At 51.4% G+C, this 19066-nt stretch overlaps 11 protein-coding genes across 11 annotated transcripts; 5 read left to right on the forward strand and 6 right to left on the reverse strand.

Moving 5' to 3' along the window:
- Positions 1-649: 649 nt before the first annotated feature.
- WWOX-0 (WW domain-containing oxidoreductase) lies at positions 650-1784 on the reverse strand (the record flags this gene model as incomplete). The annotated part of the gene is made up of 2 exons (XM_037315564.1): positions 650-1311; positions 1385-1784. 2 exons carry the CDS (start codon positions 1782-1784, stop codon positions 650-652), a joined length of 1062 nt encoding a protein of 353 aa, XP_037185241.1.
- A 1053-nt stretch (positions 1785-2837) lies between these two features.
- asaB-1 (Hydroxylase/desaturase asaB) lies at positions 2838-3840 on the forward strand (the record flags this gene model as incomplete). Its single annotated transcript, XM_037315565.1, has 3 exons — positions 2838-3139; positions 3196-3335; positions 3386-3840. The coding sequence occupies 3 exons, from the start codon at positions 2838-2840 to the stop codon at positions 3838-3840; spliced, it is 897 nt and encodes a 298-aa protein (XP_037185242.1).
- Positions 3841-4328: 488 nt separating this feature from the next.
- Positions 4329-4817, reverse strand: tropE-1 (Short-chain dehydrogenase/reductase tropE; the record flags this gene model as incomplete). Its single annotated transcript, XM_037315566.1, has 1 exon — positions 4329-4817. One exon carries the CDS (start codon positions 4815-4817, stop codon positions 4329-4331), a length of 489 nt encoding a protein of 162 aa, XP_037185243.1.
- A 64-nt stretch (positions 4818-4881) lies between these two features.
- tropE-2 (Short-chain dehydrogenase/reductase tropE) lies at positions 4882-5208 on the reverse strand (the record flags this gene model as incomplete). The annotated part of the gene is made up of 1 exon (XM_037315567.1): positions 4882-5208. The coding sequence occupies one exon, from the start codon at positions 5206-5208 to the stop codon at positions 4882-4884; it is 327 nt and encodes a 108-aa protein (XP_037185244.1).
- Positions 5209-5760: 552 nt separating this feature from the next.
- Positions 5761-6277, forward strand: aurZ-0 (Dehydratase aurZ; the record flags this gene model as incomplete). The annotated part of the gene is made up of 3 exons (XM_037315568.1): positions 5761-5922; positions 5979-6178; positions 6229-6277. The coding sequence occupies 3 exons, from the start codon at positions 5761-5763 to the stop codon at positions 6275-6277; spliced, it is 411 nt and encodes a 136-aa protein (XP_037185245.1).
- Positions 6278-6990: 713 nt separating this feature from the next.
- On the forward strand, positions 6991-8107 carry asaB-0 (Hydroxylase/desaturase asaB; the record flags this gene model as incomplete). The annotated part of the gene is made up of 2 exons (XM_037315569.1): positions 6991-7448; positions 7504-8107. The coding sequence occupies 2 exons, from the start codon at positions 6991-6993 to the stop codon at positions 8105-8107; spliced, it is 1062 nt and encodes a 353-aa protein (XP_037185236.1).
- A 502-nt stretch (positions 8108-8609) lies between these two features.
- Positions 8610-10371, reverse strand: mrr1-0 (Citrinin biosynthesis cluster MFS transporter mrr1; the record flags this gene model as incomplete). The annotated part of the gene is made up of 5 exons (XM_037315570.1): positions 8610-8613; positions 8766-8861; positions 8912-9350; positions 9412-9977; positions 10031-10371. The coding sequence occupies 5 exons, from the start codon at positions 10369-10371 to the stop codon at positions 8610-8612; spliced, it is 1446 nt and encodes a 481-aa protein (XP_037185237.1).
- Positions 10372-11425: 1054 nt separating this feature from the next.
- CGCA056_v000310 (Fasciclin-like arabinogalactan protein) lies at positions 11426-12655 on the reverse strand (the record flags this gene model as incomplete). Its single annotated transcript, XM_037315571.1, has 2 exons — positions 11426-11688; positions 11743-12655. 2 exons carry the CDS (start codon positions 12653-12655, stop codon positions 11426-11428), a joined length of 1176 nt encoding a protein of 391 aa, XP_037186233.1.
- Positions 12656-13062: 407 nt separating this feature from the next.
- Positions 13063-14943, forward strand: abr2-2 (Laccase abr2; the record flags this gene model as incomplete). Its single annotated transcript, XM_037315572.1, has 1 exon — positions 13063-14943. The coding sequence occupies one exon, from the start codon at positions 13063-13065 to the stop codon at positions 14941-14943; it is 1881 nt and encodes a 626-aa protein (XP_037186232.1).
- Positions 14944-15227: 284 nt separating this feature from the next.
- Positions 15228-16247, reverse strand: EGS1-0 (Eugenol synthase 1; the record flags this gene model as incomplete). The annotated part of the gene is made up of 2 exons (XM_037315573.1): positions 15228-16148; positions 16200-16247. The coding sequence occupies 2 exons, from the start codon at positions 16245-16247 to the stop codon at positions 15228-15230; spliced, it is 969 nt and encodes a 322-aa protein (XP_037186231.1).
- Positions 16248-16641: 394 nt separating this feature from the next.
- Positions 16642-18309, forward strand: sol5-4 (Bifunctional solanapyrone synthase; the record flags this gene model as incomplete). Its single annotated transcript, XM_037315574.1, has 2 exons — positions 16642-16779; positions 16834-18309. The coding sequence occupies 2 exons, from the start codon at positions 16642-16644 to the stop codon at positions 18307-18309; spliced, it is 1614 nt and encodes a 537-aa protein (XP_037186230.1).
- Between the last annotated feature and the right edge of the window lie 757 nt (positions 18310-19066).

Consider the following 19066-nt stretch of genomic DNA (forward strand, 5'->3'; position numbering starts at 1 on the left):
ATCGAGACTAGAAGAATGAATGTGATTGGTCTGCAATAATCAACGAATCAAAGAGCAAAACTTGTCTTATGGACATGGAAGAATGCCTTTTAGAGAAGTCCTACAGATTTAACTGACTGCTGTCAAAATTGCATGACACGTACATCATCGATCTGTGGGCGGAAGATCCGATCGATCTCGGAAGCATGCACGGGAGGAGCTGCGGCTACCATTCCGCGACGGTTGCCGGACAGTGTTTGCATTACTAGAGAAACACTGTATACGGTCATTGCTCATCGTCGAATGGTCTACCTCAACAAGTTGAAGGTGGAGAGTTTGATGCCCAATAATGTTCAGATGTAGACGTTCGGACAGACGGATTACGTGGTGGGAGCTTTTCTTGTTGATCTTGTAAAATCCTGCTTACCGATTCATCAGAGATCCAGATAAATCTGTCATATGTTAAAGGCTCAAAAATTGTGATGTTCAACTCAGGCCAACTATTGCTCTATCATAATGGTACAACAATGCAGGCAAGAAGTCTTCTAATCTATCGAATAATCTCACAATGATTACTCAAATTTTGTCAAGATGGAAGTACATGGCGTCGTGAATTTGGAGAAGAGTGTTTCTATTGTCGATCTAAGAGCTACAAACCCGACACCACAATCTACTGGTCGTCTTCCAACCCAACCATTTTCAGAGAATCGATCCACAGTTTTTTCTCGCCTGCCTCGTCAAACGCCCAGGACTTGAAACCGTAACCTGCCCAATGCAGATCATCCGGGATAGGCTTGCTTACGCCGCAGTCCTCCATGTAGATTCCTCCGACACCATCAAACTCCTTGCCGACAGCTGCCAGTGTGTTCGTAGCTGCGCCTTGCTCGACGCTCTTCCAAATCTTCTTGATGTGTGGCATTTGAATCATCTTGTTCAGCATCACCTTACTGTGCTCTTCAGAAGAGTCCATGAGTCCACTGGTAAAGCCGCCCGGCTGGATGCTGATTGCGTGTAGACCCTTGGATCCATATCGCCGCTCCAGCTCGTTGCAGAACCAGATCTTGGCTGTGTTTGAGTGGGCATAGGACACGCCGGGCTCATAGCCCTTGCCGTTGGGGTTGGCGGTGTCGTAGTTGTTCTCGGGGAGCACCGTCGATGCTGTGTGTGAAGTGCTAGCCGTCGAAACAATACGAACGTTCACACCGTGCGTTGCTGCGGTGTTGAGAAGGAGCGGCTTGAGAAGTTGGAACAAGTAGAAATGTGCCACGTGGTTGACACCGAATTGCTGTTCGAAGCCTTCTTTCGTGAACCCGTGAGGTGTCGCCGCGATACCTGATGTCATCAGCATATGTTAGTGATGATGTCCCAAAGCCTCAAGTTCCCATGGCGCTGAAGAAATACATACCCGCATTGTTCATGAGGACGTCAAGTCTGTCGGTTTTGCTCAAGACAAACTCCGCACCGGCCTTGACACTTTCTAAGCTCTTGAGTTCCATCTCGACAACCTCAAGCTTGAAGAGAGCGTCCTCGCTTTGAAGCTTCTCCTTCACCTTCTGGCCTTTGACAGGATCGCGGGCCGTAAAGAAGACTCGCATGCCCGTCTTTGCCAAGGTGCGTACAAGCTCAAGACCAATGCCGTTGGTCCCTCCAGTTACCAATGCTACCTTGTGGCTCAGCTTGCCGACGAGGCCCTCATCTTGGATGATTTGGAAGGCCGTGGGGCGCGCATCGCCAGCGCCCTGAGGATTGGCATGAGCAGACGCATAACGGTTGGTAATTTGCGGAAGGTTAGGAGCGTAGTGCATGGTGATGATTGTGTGTAGAAAATGACTGGGAACAATGATATTATCGCCTGATCAGACAAAGCTTGAAAGCCAAGAAGTTTCAAGAAGGCAGGTTGACGTTTAGATATTAGCGTCTCGACTGGGACGGCATTCTACTCAAGTCCGAATTCAAGCACGATTTTAATGTTTACATACATTAGCAGGGGATTCTTATGGACACCGGGGAATGAGATGGGAATAGCATTCCCTTTGTGAAAGCGCACATCGAGATCTAGAGGCTGTGAAATCGTGATCTTCCATCGCAGATACCGATTGGTACAGTCAGTCATCAGCAGTTATTGGTGCTATGCAATAGGTAAATCGGGTAATTTGAGCATATTAATTACAGTTTACCCCCGTTCCGATTCACAGCTAAAGCGTTGTTCAGAGCATTCAGCACCGGTAAACACGCCCAAGTGCTCGGTGACTAGCGACTAGAGCGCCTAAGGTTTAGCCAGCTGATGGAAAGTTTCAGACGTCTGCTCGTTGTTCTACTGACTCGGGACGGGAAGGTCGGCGACAGCGAGGGCCGGCTTCTGCTGGAAGCAAATCACCAGGGGGTCTCTAGCTCTAACCAGCAGCCTGCTTCCGCTGTCCAGCGCTCATCATGGCTTCTGCGGCCGTACTGTCCACGCTTTGCGCGGCAACCGGCGAAAGGTCACCTTATTGTCTACCCAAACATTTTTACCGGCCTCCCCCAGATCAACCGATTCCACGCACTTGTTGGTCGCTTTCAAAGGTTCTCTACCGACACCAGGATTGTGAACGTTGATAAGCGACAATTCATAAAGAACATAGGTGTAGGACAAGCCGCTACTGAAGATTCGCCGCTTATGAACCACTATCCCGCGGTGGTATAGCAGCGCAGCAGAGGCCGGCACGTTGGGTGCCTCGCGGTAAAAGAGACCACAATCACCGACGAATGTCTTCGGTTTCAGTTCCATATATTGAAACTTCGTCATCATCATTCTCCGCCCCTAGCTCTCTAACCTATTTTCCCCATCACTCTGAGATACATACTTCAAAAAATCAACGATGCCACACGTCACGAAAACACCCCAGTCTGTGCAGGCCTACGTCAACTGTCACCTGCCACCAGCCAAGGGTGAAAAGTATCCAGTCCAATACATCGCTACAGTAGGCTTCCAGAGGGCGAAGTATGACAAGCAACTAGTCAACGTGACCGACAGTCGTACGTGTGAGGACGACTTCAAGCTTGACACCCACGGCTTTCAGTGGGTTGAGAGCACGATCCAAGAGAAGAAGTGGGACGGCGACTATCGATTTGGACTGCCCCCTCAACTGCAGAAAGATGTCCTAGATCTTCTGAAGCGACAGTAAGTGTAACGCCCCAGTGTACCTCCAGAACAGTCCTTGCTGAGGCCCAACATAGCACAGGGGCGACATACGTCCATCCCTTCGCTCCTCATGTGATTCGCCGTGACAGTCACCAAAAGATTGTCAACATTGAGGATGATGTCCCTGACGATGCAATGCTGAACATGCAACCGCCTGCAATGTTTGTCCACGTCGGTAAGCATACCTTGCGCCAATTCGAGGACACCTCAACTGACAGAGTCTAGATCAATCCTATGACGGGGCTCAAATCATCCTTGACAGACTTCCCGAAGCAGAGATGCTTCGTGCCAAGACACATAACCGTTGGGGTATTATCAATGTGTGGCAGCCTCTCAAGCCTGTCAACCGTGAGCCTCTCGCTGTCTGCGACGCCCGCAGTGTTGACGAGTCTGACCTTGTTCCCGTCACTACCCGCATTGTAATTGGAAAGCCCCCCAACACCATGAACAAGGACAATGAGCAGTGGCATATGAAGGCAAGCCCCAAGCATAAGTGGTACTATGCTAGCAATATGACGACAGACGAGGCGCTATTGATCAAGTGCTTCGACTCGAAGTTGGATGGAAGGGCGAGGCGGACACCGCACACCGCAATTCAAACCCCGAATGACTTCGGTCCACCTCGTGAGAGCATTGAGATCAGATGTCTTGTTTTCTGGGAGGACCAGGAAAAGGAATAGCTTGTTCAAGACGTATTACATTCTCTTAGAACTATGAAACAGAATGAAATTGAGCCCTAGTTCATTTGATGAATGACCTTCCATTGGCGGGTGATGCTGTGATGCAAGACTGTGGCCCTGAGCTCACAACGAACTCGAGCCTGTATTGGTAACCCGTGAAAATGGCATCATACTCAAGGAATGTGTAAATGAAACAAGATGCTCAAATTTAATGACATTCGCATAACGAAAAAACTTGACTTCCTCAGCCATGTGCATCACAAACGTAAAGATTGTATGGATATCACAGAACACCAAGGCATCTTCACATAAATCGCTACTAAACCAAGGACAAGGTCGCAGACCCGAACCGCGTAGCCTCTGGATTCCGCCCACACTTTGGCTTGATGCAACCCAACCGCTATAGATGCCAAATTGCAGTAATTGTATGGGATGCTTATGATGACGAACATGCATTTATTTCTAACCAGACTGTGCAATTCTGCTTTTTACCATGCCTGCACAGGCGTGCCGTATACCGCCATGTTGCAGACCTTGCCAACATCCGCGTCTCTCTTTCCCTCAACAACATCAACGAGCGCCTTGCCACCACCAGCGGGATCACCAGCACCCATTTTCCTCATCGCCTCCGGGTTGCCCTCTCCAATATCCGTCGCAAAGAAACCAGGGGCAACACACCAGACCTTTACCCCATCGTTCGTCAACATCCTCACCCACTCGAGCATGACCATGTTCAACCCAGCCTTCGCAGCTCTGTAGGAGATGGTGCCAACCGGCTTGGGCGCACCAGCAGGGGGCACCTTGTATGTGAAATGGGAGGAGTCCGCAGCGTTGGCCAAAGACGACACGCCGCTGGTGTTGAAGATGAGTCTGGGGTCAGAAGACCTCAGCAGCAGCGGCAGGAAAGTGGTCGTAATGACATGAGGCCCAGTGACGTTGATGTCCCATGACTTGTTGTAAGCCTCCCGAGCAGTCATGTTCCCGCGCTCGATTTGCTGGTCAAGCATCACACCTAAACAGCACAGGGAGTTCAGCCAAAGTTCAACGCGTAATGACATGGAGGAGATGTGACTTGCCAGCATTGTTGATGAGCACATCGACTCTATCGCACTTGCTCTCGACAGTTTCATATGCCTTCTGGATGGACTCATCGCTCTCGACATCGAGCTGCAGGGGCTCGACGGTGCTGAGGGAAGAAACCTCCTTTCGCGCCGTGTCTGCGGCCTCCTGTCCCTTGGCGAAGTCGCGACTCCCCAAGAAGATGTGGTATTTTTTGTCAGAGCCGAGGAGTGTCTTCACAGCTTGGTAGCCAAGGCCCTTGTTGGCGCCTGTGATGACGACGACCTTGTGATCAGCGATGGCGGGCATTTTTGGAGACAATTTGGGGTATTGTAAGATGTAGGTTCTTTGGGCGTGAAATCTCCAAGAGAGGCTAGGGAGCTTGCGAAGAAAAGATGATGATGAAAGAAGCATCTTAGACACCATGCTATGATGACGGTCTTTGGCCTAAACTATATAGGAGTGTTTGATTTGGTCTTGTGTCGTGTTCATCGGTAATGCCTGGCCGGCGAACCCTGGGCTGCGATCCAAGCTGAGTCCGCGAAGCACGCTGAAGGCAGGCGGGGCTTGTGGGACAGAAAAGTTTCAATGGTGATGAAACGCTCTGCACTGTACAGTGTCCCACAACGAGGCCCGGTAAACAGTAAACTTTAGCGGAAACACATCCCCGATACCACTACTAAGAGCTTGATGAAAACCACCCAGTGGCTCATCCCGCCTACCGGAATATTGTTCTCGATCAAAGTACTTATCGCAGACATTGGCTGTCTTTCATACGCGAGGACCGCGTGTAAACCTACCATTTCGGACAGACATTCTGCCGTCGTGGACGTTCTTGATTCAATCAACCAAATCGCCAGAATGGGCTCCAATGAACAACCCAACCGCCTGCTGGCGTACAACATTTACGTCTACAGGAAGCCAGACATGGATGAGCAAAGCCATCACCATCACATAGAGCATGTCAACAGCCCGATCATCACTTCTCTTCTCAAGAAGTACGGCGCAGTTTCTTACAGCGTGGTAAGGTGCTTACGAATGTGACCCCGGGCTCCACAAACTGACCAGCTACGCCCTAGACACACAACGACTCTACTTCCAAAGCGGCTTTCAAGCGCCTGTTCCCTGATGCGCCAGAAGCCATGCTGCTGGACTACGACAGTGTAATCTCGATGATTGTCCCGAACATTGAGTGCATTGAGAAAATGCGCGAAGACCCCGATTTCATGAAAAGGTTTATCCCGGATCATTTCAACTTTGCTGACATGAGCCGAAGCAGGTAGGAAGTTTCTACGTCAATAGCTTTGTTCTTGAGCTGACTTGGGACAGGTGTATCGTTGGTTGGGTGGAAAACTACAACTTCCAGAAGGAAGTGTGATGTCTGTTCAGTATTTCCGTAGTCTATTTGAACAAAATTTACAAAACCTTGCTCAAATCCTAGTCGCATCCTCATCCCGTTCATCTGTCGTTTGACGAGCATTGAATTTCATGTAAAGACGATCTGGTGCTCTGCCAATAACGGCAAACATAGCGCCCTAGGTTCGTTCTAGGCGCTGGAGCACTGCTGTTCGCCTGAAAGCCCACTTTGCTTCGGCTTCACGAAGCCTGGTCAAGACCCCGACATCTGGACTCTTTGACCATCGTCATGGTTTGGATTCAATTGACAGGAAATTCGAAAATGCTACATTCAAGATCCATCCTAAATGATGCGGATCTATGATGTGGTTGATGCCAAACTTCAACACTCGTCGGCTTCTTTGGGGGACTCAGCACTCCGCTCAAGTGTCCTCATCCCTGCTCTCAACCTCACTTACACTGCTTCGGCATCCAGTCACCGACCGAACCAGTCGAAACGCCATACAGCTGCTACACCGGAGAACGCTAGGGGACAAGGTTCAAAGCCAGCGACAAGCAAATCGAGGCATCCGTGGCCTGAGCATGATAATAAAAGAGGCTTTCTTCACCAGCCAGATTTATTATCTCCCGTCAATCACCAACAACCGCAAGGTTTCGCGACCTAGTGTTACCATTTGAGATTACTCAGTCCTAGCTCTCTGTTTCCAGCGCCCCAGCGCCCCCAACCAGACCACAATGCCTACCCTTGAACTGAACTATGCCACGAAGGACGAGCTTGCCTTCCTGGACACCGATATCCAAAGAAAGCTCACAGTTTCCGGCGACACCGTCGAGTACAAAGCCACTGCAGAAGTTGACAAGGAAAAGGAGGCCGAAGAGCGCGCCAAGCTCGATGCCATTGACAACCATAATGTGTCTGCTTACACGGTGACGCTCAACTACCGCCTCGACCCCAGAAAGGGCGGAGACGAGATGATTTGGGGCGGCACCTTCGCGCAGATGCGACGCAAGTACGACCCCCGCGAGGTCGTCATCCAAAATGCCAGAGGAAAGGAGAGCGAGTTCAGTCTCGATAAGACTGGGTTCCAGTTCGAACATTTTCCTACTTCATACAAAGACTTCCCCTGGAGCCCCATCGACGAGCACCTCAACAAGGTGTACAATGCGGAGTGTGAGGAGTTCATGAGAAAGATGTAAGTCGGCCCGGGCGACATTTTCCCCTGTGCAGCTTCGCTAATCTTCATACAGCACCGGAGCTTCTGACGTCCGCTTGATCTCCCACATCATCCGTCAACGTCAATGGGAAAAGACGGATCCCGAAGAAGAGGCCAAGAAGCCCGACATGGCCATGACTGATGGAGGTCTTCTGTCCGCAAGATTTGTGCACATTGATCAGTCTGATCTCGGCGCTATCCGCCGCCTGTACGACGACATGCCCCCTGGTGAGGGCGCCAAGCACGACGGCAAGCACCGCTGGGCCATCATCAACCTGTGGAGGCCCTGGGAGCAGGTCCACCGTGAGCCCCTGGCGCTCTGCGACGCCAGGTCTGTGCGAGACGACGAGCTGCACGACACCATGCACTGCGTTCCCTTTCAGTGGCCGCGAAAGCCGACTGAGAACCACATGTGGCAGATTGCGCCGCCTGAGAGCTCAACTCAGCACAAATGGTGGTTCAGAAGTGGTATGACCAGAGACGATGTCATCCTGATCAAGATCTTCGATTCGAAGAAGGACGGAAGAGCACGCCGCACACCGCACAGTGCCTTCCCTACCCCTGATGACATCGGCCCTGCTCGTCGCAGTATCGAGACTAGGTTCTTCGTCTTCTGGGAGGACGAGAGCTGCGAATAAGTGCACGATACTGGACAGAATTTTGAGGTTGTGAATATGTTGCATACATAGCTTAGGTAGATCCAAATTGAGTCAGTGTTACAGATCATCTACTTGACAACCAAGTGAATTTACTCTTGAATTCTCCTATGCACTATTTGTGTTATTGTTCGCATGTATCGCTCGGTTGAGGGTGAGCGTTCGAGTCTTGCAAGAAGATGGGCCTTAGCGACAGATTTGCGTCGAACTAGATACTACGGAGAAATCTACTCCGAACAGATGATGTAAAGCCATGCATAATTAAAGTACTTCGGTAGATGCGACAAGAGACTATCAACATTGCCTGCCGTTCACAGGCTGGCACAGCAAGAATGGGAGTTGACAGATGGTCTAGTGGCTCGTGACTGCGTACTAACCTATTCGACGTACGACTACACTGGAAGGCAACTAAAAGAGAAGATTCGATCGCCTAAGACAGCAGGTTGAATTGAAAATAGGTTGATGGTCTTCAATGTATGGGTAGCTAACTCCTGTGTCTATGGACTTGCCATAACCAATCTAGAACGTCCAAATTGGTTCCATTGTTACAGGCTTGACGCCCCTGCCACCTCATAAATGATACAGTGAAGGCAACTAAGAAGGCGCCCACTTGCTCCTGGAACGAATCTCCTTCCCATACTTGAAAAAGAGAAGCGGGATGGGCGCCAGAACAACGCCGAAAAGGCCCAAAAACGACGTTGCTCGTGCGACACCGATAGAACTGTAAAGAGAGGTCCTGCATCGTGTTAACGTTATTGCCCTTGAAGCGGCAAGAGGGTGACTTACGCGAAGACCGGAAAGCCGGACGCAAAAAGCGACCGCATGAAAGTGTTTGCCGAGATTGCAGAGTTGGAGAATGGCCCGTAGCAATCGACTATGTAGTTCATTCCTTGCATGTTGATAAGAATGATGCCCATGCCGATTGGCACACCTGCAATAATCTGCTGAGTTGCGCTCGTCTCCGGCGAGCTTGTGGCGGCGAACCAGAACATTCCGACCGGCAGGCAGACGGAGCCAAGCATCATTAGGAGAAGCCTGTTCTCCTGTGGTCTATCGGCCTTAGGGTCCGGGGACAGGTTTGTGTTGACCGTGAGGATGATGAGAGCACCCCCGATGATGGTTCCAAGCAGGATGGAAAGGAGTGGAAGACCAGCCGAGGTAGAGTCCCAGTGTCGCTCGTTAGCAAAGGACATCGGATAGGCAAGGAAGAAGATATACATGAGGCCTAATGAGGGATTAGCCATCGTGACAGGCAACCGAATTCGAGATCGTGAATGGTAGCTTACCGAACACTACGGAGATGTAGGTAGACATCAGAAGAAGAATGGGTTCCAGGACAAGCATCTTCGCGGGCCGAGAAAGACAGCTCTCTACAACATCCTTGATATTCCTATCCTGTTCCTCTGATCTTGCCCTGAGCGCCCAGTTGCGTGTCATATGACGCATGCGTCTTGCCCTCTTAGCCAAGAGAACTGGCGAATAGGTCTCGGTCAAGAGAGGGTATGTGATCGCTGCAATAGCAAGAGTAACGATGGCGGTGAAGTTAAATATCCAACGCCAGCCTAAAGAGCTCTGGACAATGACAGAACCAGTCATTGGTCCAATCACTGGTCCAATCATCAGAAAGGTTCCAGTACATGGCATAGCGAAACCTCTTTGCTTTGGTGTCCAGATGTCAGCCAGAGTGCCGCTCAAGATCGCAGAAGGTGCTGCACCAAACACTCCCTGGAGAAAGCGCGCCACGAATATGGTGAACAGGCTCTGGGCGTTGGCTGCAGGAAGCTGTAGTAGAGCAAAGGAGACATAGCCAATTACTAGAGGACCCTTTCGCCCGTAGCGCTCAGATAGTGGCCTGGCCTCTGGTCAGTACTAAACAGAAAATCAGAGCATGAGGCCATTACTCACCCAAAGATGATTGGGCCAACAGCAAACCCGAGCATGAACAGCGATGTCCCGCCAAACACCATAGTCTGAACGGTAGTGTCGAACTCGTTTGCGGTCACTGCTGCCGCAGCGCTGAAGACGGATGACGAGAAGGTCGTCGACAACACATACAGGGCAAGCACCCATGTGACGAGCCACTTGCGCGGCTTGGGCAGATTCTGGGCATTGCCTTTGTCGTCGGGACCATTCCAGTCCACGATGAAATCATCTCCTTGGATCTTCTCGAAGACGCGAGTTTCAAACTCAGCTTCCTCTTCGAGATCGAGAACATCTGCAAGAATAGGCTCTTGGGTCGACGGCATCTTGACTGCAGTAGAAAACAATTCTGTATAGTGAAGCGGAGGCAGGAAGATTGTGAAGAGTAAAACAATACCCCCTGCTCAGAACGAAGGGCGGCTTAAGTCAAGCTACGGCAAGACCTACTGCATGTGATGCGCCAGATGCGGTATCAATCAGAGGTGATCGGAAACTGCCTTCTGGGGTTTTCGCCGAAGCGGTAGTTCTTCAAGGTTATGCTTCACAAGAAAGTCTCACTGGCTATGGTTGATGACACCATTGCTAGGCGCTCACTATGTTCTGTGATGGGCAACAGCGATGTCCCTACTAGGCTGGGGTTGCCGCCGTCCATGCTCAGATTTGGTCAAGAAACTCCCGCTAACCGCAAGTCCAGGAGTCCTCCACTTCTCCTCGGGAACGTTCACATGGCAGACTTCGGCGAATGGTCACCGTCGCCTCGGGAAGCCTTTCATCCCATCGCAAGTGGCCAAGAGGTTTCCGAGTGTTGGAGTAGGTAAGCAATTGGGCAGGAAAGACTCTCGGTAACTAGTTGCCGAGCGACAAATGCTTGCCCGTGATCCAAGTTGCAGCAAGCCCATAGCAAGAACCTTATTCCGTCGTGTTGCTAAGTCAGTAGATGCTTTGGATTGGAAATAAGTTTGCTATCGTGCTATTGGCCAAATCAACTCATGTGTGCCTGAAAGGGGCACTGTTTGAAACTTCAGCCAATGGTCCTACGCAGGTCTCCAAGTAATGGATTCCCAATCTAAATAGCAGCCTGCCAAGCATGGTCGCAATGGCATCTGTCTGTTTTACCACTGACGAGTGTGTACTCTCACATAGTCTGCTCACCATCACAGTTACCAGGACTAGGTGTCTTTGAAGGAATCTCATCATCAGGTATATCTTCGGGGACGCAAGGACTTCAATAGAAAACCAACATGAACACAATCCTGGAAGGCATGACCACCTGAGGTACCTAAAAGCTACTATTGACCTAGTCAACCCACTGCAACGAAGCCGGAGGTTGAATACAATGTTGAATCTTCTGTTTTGATCCAAATCTTAGTGTTAGGCTGTCTAAACTGGTACGTAGTAGTACACAACTGAAGACCTGAACTGTGTCTCCTCGACTACCCCTTCCTTCGTGATACAACCGCCAAAGTCTTGTTGGTACGTTGGAGCTTTCCACCGAACGACTTTCTGGATAACTAGAGCACCGAGAATAAATAGCAACGCCGCTCCGAAAATTACTTCTGTTGTGTTCTTCCAAGGATACTCGTACCATCGCAAGGACACCACATACCGCCATAGCCCATCGCTTTCGACATTCAAGTATGAGCCTAACGAGGAGGTCAGTTGTAATATCAAGGCTGTCTTCCCTTTTGAACACATACCTCGCTGCGTAAGAAGCACATTGTCCAAGACGTGTGAAACACCGCCGTAGATGAGTACATCCTGTTTCAAAACTCGCGCATGATTGACGAAGAGGCGGTCCGCGGAGTCACGGCTCAGTTTTAGCTTAAGTCCGCTCATGGCTGTTGCCTCCTCACTAGTATCGCCAAAGTTCAGGTGGTACAAAACACGGTTCGGGATTACGTGGTTGTTGATGGTAGTCCTGAGGTCCTCTGGGGCGAGGGATTTAAGGTGAAATTTATATTTCTCCATCGCTTCATTGCTTGGCAACAAAATCGTCGTGTCTCGGAGGGACTCCAAAAGCTCGCTCATTTGAGCCTTTTTGACGAGGCTCCAGAACTTTTCAAGACTTCCCAAGTTTGTCGTTTCTGACAGATTGTGCGGAAGGACGAGGTTCTCGTTGATGGTGTGCAAGACGCCCCTATCGTAGTAGATATCGGCTTCGACAACGGGCAAAACCTTCTGAATCCCACATTCCACCCGAAATGGATTTTCATTGTCGGCAGCCGTCAGCTTGACCATGGCACCGTCCGAAACGTTTGTAAGAACTGGCGGCCGGAGGACGGAATGAATCAGCTGCGTCTCCATTCCCAATAAGGGATTCGTCGAAGTGTAGGAGCCCTCCAGGAAATGGTACTTCATGATCCCTCTTGCAAGCTCTGGATCGATCAAACTCAGATTCATGCCCCAGTTGGCGAGATATTCGAAAGCATCGTCGTTCATCGCTAGCAGTGTCGAGTTCTTGGCTGCTTCGAAAGTGTTCATCAGGTCTAGCTCCACGAGGAGGTCATGGAGCGTAGTAAGTGACCCATGACTAGCGAGGACATGTTTCAGCGACTCTCCGGCTACCAAGCAGGGGAGGATGGCAAGAGCTGAGAGGATTCGTGAATGCATTGATGACAGAGCCCGCATCGAATAACGAAAGATAACGCGAAGAGATTGGCCTCTGAATACCGATAGTGGAAGAAGATTGAATCTCGACCTGTAATAAGAGGAGTCTTGCTAAGTCGATCAGCGCTGTCTGGTCATTGCTACGATTAAGCTCATGGGGAAGGTAGAGGGTGGGCAGATTGCCGGAACGCACTGATCGGCATTTGTTTGCCGCCTTGACAACTGCCACAGCGCCCCATCTTCTTGTTCAATGTGCCACTTAACCACACTAATCCCTAAGGTAAGATGAGCGTGCACTCGGTAGCTTATTCCAATTTCCATCCCTTCATCGCCTGAACCACCAACTCCCCACGTGGCGAGCTAGTCTTGCTCGATGACTTCTGGAGCTTCGTTTCTTAGACCCGTCAACCATGCAGCTTATGACCCTTCTTTCGTGCGCTTTGCGCATATGGTCTCCTACCTGGTGCCAACGACCAGACCTTCTCCAGTTAGAGAATGGAAAAGAATCGTCGGTGGCCCGGCAGCCTGTCCGCTTCGAATTACATATCACCTCTGGGAAAGTGGACGTCATCGGTGCGGGCACAAGGGATGCCATTCTTGTCAATGGGACGTTCGTGGGTCCCACGCTTCGGCTTGAACAAGGCGATGAAGTCGAGTTCTTGGTTCGGAACTACCTTCGGGAAGACACGACGATGCACTTTCATGGCATCGCGCAACGGACGACACCTTGGGGTGACGGCGTTCCGGGGCTTACACAACGCCAAATCCACCCTGGGGCCTCTTATCTCTACCGATGGACGGCAGAGGAGGCCGGGACCTTCTTCTACCACGCCCACTCCAAAGGCCAGCTGATGGATGGTCTATATGGCGCAATCATTATAGATGCATCACTCAAATCTACAAGACCATTCCATCTCATCAGCCGTGATGCATCTGAGGAACAAGCTATGCTGGCGGCCGAATTGAGGAACCAGCCACTGCTCCTAGCCGACTGGAGCCAGTACAAGTTTGACGACTTTTACCACATCGAAACAGCGGCAAACTTCGACTTAGCTTGCACGGATGCCATCATTGTGAATGGGATGGGTTCTCAGTACTGCCTGGATCCGATCACGTTGGACAACATGACCAACCCCATTATCCTCAAGATGTTGAAAGACCTTGGCGAGGACCACATGACGGCAAAGGGCTGTGTGCCACCAATTCAGGCGCTGCAGGGAGACTACGATGTGGATGTTGGGAAGCTTCCGCCACAGGCTGTGAGAGAGTGCATTGGGGGAAGAAACCCCAAGGGCAACTTCACTTTCAGTGTCGATGAGGAAATGGGCTGGGCGGCACTGACTTTCGTCAATGTTGGCGGCCTCTACCCATTGCAAGTTTCTATCGACAACCACGAGCTTCATGTCTATGCTGTGGACGGGCAGTACATACACCCCGTGGTTACTGATCGCGTGTACGTCGGCAACGGAAACCGAGTGTCAGTGCTTGTAAAACTTGACCAGGAGCCTGCGCGGTACACTATCCGAATGGCCAATGACCTCCTCAACCAGATCCTCGGGGGCTTCGCAGAGATGGCGTATGGCGACGCTGCTCACCCACCGCGACACCAAAAGCCGAAGATGAATTACGCAGGCCAGCCGCTCATCGACCCAATCCGCTCATTCAAGCCAGAAGAAGGCCAGCCGTATCCTGGACGGCGACCAGCTGGACGACCTGACCGGACAGTCAAGCTGGTGTTGAGAAAGCCTGGTCGTCCTCACGGTGCGTACGAGTGGAGCCTCTCGGGGCATGAGCTGTACAACATGACGGCTGAAGAACTGGACCCGCCAATGCTCTTCCAAGGACCTAGCAAAGCACCTGGGAGCGAGCTGGTGGTCTTCTCGGAAGTTGGTGATTGGGTAGACATGATCTTGGAGACCGAGGGCCCTTTTGCTCAAAGTCATCCGATCCACAAGCATGGGAATAAGGTGTTTTTTCTTGGCTCTGGTATAGGGAGGTTTCCCTGGAGCAGCGTGGAAGACGCCGAGCGAAGCCTTCCGGTGGGGTCATTCAACTTCGAGAACCCGGCTCATCTCGACACTTTCACCACACCAGACATTGCCGGTAATGCACCCGCTGTCTGGACAGTCGTGAGATACCAGGTTGAAAATCCGGGTGCTTGGCTTCTGCACTGCCATGTGCAGACTCATCAGGCTGGAGGAATGGGTATCGTCTTGATGGACGGTATTGACCAGTTCCCGGAGGTACCGCTGCAATACAGCGAGTGGAACGGGTTCCCTCTGCCCACTTAGTAGAGCATCATCGTATGAATTGTTTCTCTAAAACACCAAAATTTGTATCTTTAAGTTGAGTAAGTATGTGGTATGCAGTCATCATCATCTGGAGTCCAAGAGATGTTTTCCCTTGAGCCTGGTGATTGCCTCTCTTACTGCAGTTGTATCGCAGTATTGTCATTGTTTCCAACTGGCTAGAACTTCTTGACCAGAGCAGCACGAGATGGGTTTGGACTTGAACTGTCTCTGTACTTGCAATTAATTTATGCAGTGGTTTACTCTAACACACAGGCTGTGGTATTTTACTTCCTTGGCTTGGGGGCAGAGTTCCACGGAAGCCCACCATCAATAGGCTCGTTCCGAACCCTCTGCGCAATCAGATCCTCCCACTCCTCTCTAGCCAAAGTTGGGATACCAAGGGCCTTGTTACCCTCTCCGTCCCAGTCGGTCTTGTGTTTGCCACCAAAAATGGTGTAGTGGATGACGAGAAACGTTGCGAAGATAGGAGGCGGCTTGTCTCCAGCTGCCTTGAACATGCGCAGCCCTTCCTGCAGCTTGGCCTCAGCGTCCACATGAGAGACCGACCACTTTGCGCCGGACTTCTGTTCCGCAATCCTGAGAATCTCCTGTTGCGACGTAACGACATCATGAATGTGAATTGGCCCGCTCTTCATCTCCTTCGCTTTTTTGAAGATGGAGACAACCGCTTTTCCGACGGTGTAGCCTCGCGTCATGCTGACTTTGTGGCTACTGTTGCTCTCGTCGCCAACTTGAAGCGCAGTCCGGTCTTGGAAGTTGTATGCATACGCCCCGTTCAGCACACACCCGATGATGGGACCTGTCTGAATGACAGTCCACTTCATTTTTGCGTTCTCTGCCTTCTTCCGCAGGTAGTCTTGGATGCCGACCGCGTCTCTGTAGTACGGCAGACTGGCAACTTGCGGGTTGGTGGAGAGCGCGGTGAAGTCGCTGGGGATGAAGTGCTTGACGGTGCCTGCGGCGACGGCGGCGTCAATCAGCTTGTACTGGTGCGGCCAGCCTGCCATCGAGATGGTTGAGACGACGGCATCTTGGCCATCCAAAGCCTCCGTGAGGCTTTTCGTGGATTCGTAGTCTACAACACGGACGTTGGCCTTATTGTTTGGGTTCGAGCGGGAGAGGACTGTGACGTCGAAGCCGGCGTCGACGAGTTTGTCGTAGACGTATCCCCCGACATATCCTTTCTGCCACAGATGTCAGCACTTCTTTCTCGTCACGCAGGGACATTTTCTTACCCCAATCAACGCGACTTTGTGAATTTCAGTAGTAGTAAGACCAGGCATTTTGGCGAGCAGTGTTTGTGAATTGTCCTTGCGGTAGACGATTCAGACAAAGCTTCAGCTTAGTCTCAGATGTTTTCACCTGCTGTATTATGAACTTGCGGATAGACCAGCACGTCTCCAGCGCTGATGGCACCGGTGAATGGTCATGATTATCCGTTACAGGGTGCTGTTCGTTTGCCGTAGTGCATTCCCGGGGTGCGGGAACCGCCCAAAACTTAGGGAAACGTACTAAACTTTCGGCGATTCGACAACACACCATCTTGCCGACTCGCGCAATCGCCCAGTACTTTTGTTGAAGCATTATCCGCTTTCTCTAGAATACTATCACCCCAACCCAATCAAAGCTGAATTTCGCATTTGGCCATATTGCCATAGAATTTTAAGATTTTGAACCATGTTCGGCGCAGGTCTCCAACAGTGGGTGCTCAACCTCTCGAAGCTGGCATCGAGCAATCAGATCCTCCTGGGGAGCCTGAACTCTGCGCCTGGCAGTGCAGCAGTAGAAGACGCGGTTGCATATTCGACATCATGCGTGAGCCCTTTACACCAATGAGCTTTGCATGTTGAATTGCTAACTATATCAAAGTGTGAGGCACTTGTCAAGTTGATGGGCAGCCACAATGTGGTGATACCTCGCGACACAGCTTACACCTCGTCGGTCGGCTCATACTTCAGTCTCAAGAACGCCGAGACCCATCCAGCCTGCATCGTCATTCCCGAGGCATCTAATCATGTCTCGATTGCAGTGAGATCCCTCACCCGAGGTTTCGAATTACGCAAGAATCAATGCCAGTTTGCCATCCGCGGTGGCGGGCATACTCCCTACAAGGGCGCCGCAAGCATCGACGGCGGAGTCTTGATCGACCTGGCTCGTCTTCCGGCCTCCGGCATCTCGTCTGATCGCAAGACAATCGTTGTCAGCCCCAGTCAGACTTGGGACCAGGTCACTGAGCAACTTGACCCATACGATCTTAGTACCCTGGGCGCCCGTGTCGCGGGTGTTGGTGTGGGCGGTGCAGTCCTCGGCTGCGGCACATCATTCTTCTCTCCTCGCTATGGCTTCATCTGCGACGTGGTTGAGGACTTCGAAGTCGTCCTCGCTAGCGGCGACATCGTTCACGCGAACGAGCGAGAGAACAGGGACCTGTGGAAAGCCCTCAGAGGCGGCGCAAATAACTTCGGCGTCGTCACGGCCATCACCATGCAAACGTTCCCCCAGGGCAAGTTCTGGGGAGGCCAAACATTCCACGACATCTCCACCCGCAAGGAGCACTTCAAGGCACACGCAGATCTGGCGTCGATGCCATCATACGATCCCTACGTGCACTACATCAACAACCTCGTTCTCAGCAACGCCACCAGGAGTTGGTTCATTGGCAGCAGCTTGCAGTACACCAAGAGCGACCCACCTGTGATCGAGCCGGCCGTCTTCAAGCCCTTCCTCGACATTGCTCAGAAGCCACTATTCCCAGGTGGCCCGACCAACACTCTTCGCGTTGACAACGTGACATCCGTCTCTCGCGAGTACGCCGCGTTGGCGACATACCCAAAGAGATGGCTTTTCGCCACCATCAGCTTCGCACCTTCCGAGGAAATGATGGAGGAGTTCTTCCAGATGGCCGACAAAGCCTTCCAACGCTACCTGGATCTTGATGGCTTTTCAGTTGCCATGGCCTACCAGCCAGTTCCGTCCGGCATGGCTGAGCGCCGCGGGGCATCTGACTCAATGGGCCCCATCCAGACGGAGGGCAACCTCATCTACATCCACCTGGCAGTTTCTGTCGATGGCAATGAGGGGTCTAGCGATGATACGATTGAGAAGGCGGTTCAGGACCTGATTCAAGGTGCCGAGCGCAAGGCAAAGGAGATGGGCGTCTACCGCAGCTACCTGCAGGCAACCTACGCTGAAAGCTGGCAGAACCCGCTTCTTCGTCGCAGTCCCAACACATTGGAGCAGCTGATTGCCACGAGCAGAAAGTATGATCCCAAGCAGGTTTTCCAGACTCAGGTCCCGGGTGGATTCAAGCTGCCTCAGGGAGGTGCTTTGCAGGAGGAACTATGATGGCGCCGACGTCTCTCACTTCACGGTTGATCGGCGGACAATACCTAGACCCCATTGACTGTGGGTACATGGATAGCACTGTATTGCCATACAATTAGTATTGGAATTGAAACGCGAACTATAAAGTGTCATCATTAACTTGGCTCTTGTCAACCCCTTGTGAACCATGAACTCATCTCGATGACAACATAAACCCATGTGTCCGGCTATTCTGTCCCTGGGGAAATGCAAACGTACTTTTGTGGGAAGACAGCCATGTTCGGCCTGGGTTTCTCTCTGTGCCACGGCAAGACCGCCGAGCAACGTCAACTAGACGGTATGAGCATACTTTTGACATGTTGACCTTACCCTATGTTTGGAATCTTTCCCTGTTATTTCCACTTTGGTAATCAGTTGCCGTACTGGGTGTATGCCGGAAAATCACTCCAAGGAAAGGTAAATCCCAAGTGTTGTGGGAAGCTTCCGTCGCCGCGTGGAACAGGCAAAGGGGCGAAAGGTCTGCAACTCTTAGCCGCCATTCGAAACTCGCAACATGCCAAATCTTGGGTCGACCCCGTTTTCCAGCAGGCTCCGTTCTCCAGTAAACTCCGTTCTTCGAGGATCGCCGATTGTCGGTTGAGCTCGGGGTTGAAGACCGGTGACTGGGCCCCCTAGCATTGTAGCAAGCACACCATCGGCAGCTTCCCGAGGACTTCGCTGTTTCCTTTCAATGTGAAGACATGTGAAATCCGCCGGTGGTTCAGTTATCTCCTAATAC

Source organism: Colletotrichum aenigma (assembly GCF_013390185.1).
Source record: "Colletotrichum aenigma strain Cg56 chromosome Unknown KSG_Cg56_contig01, whole genome shotgun sequence".
Classification (NCBI taxonomy): Eukaryota; Fungi; Ascomycota; class Sordariomycetes; order Glomerellales; family Glomerellaceae; genus Colletotrichum; species Colletotrichum aenigma.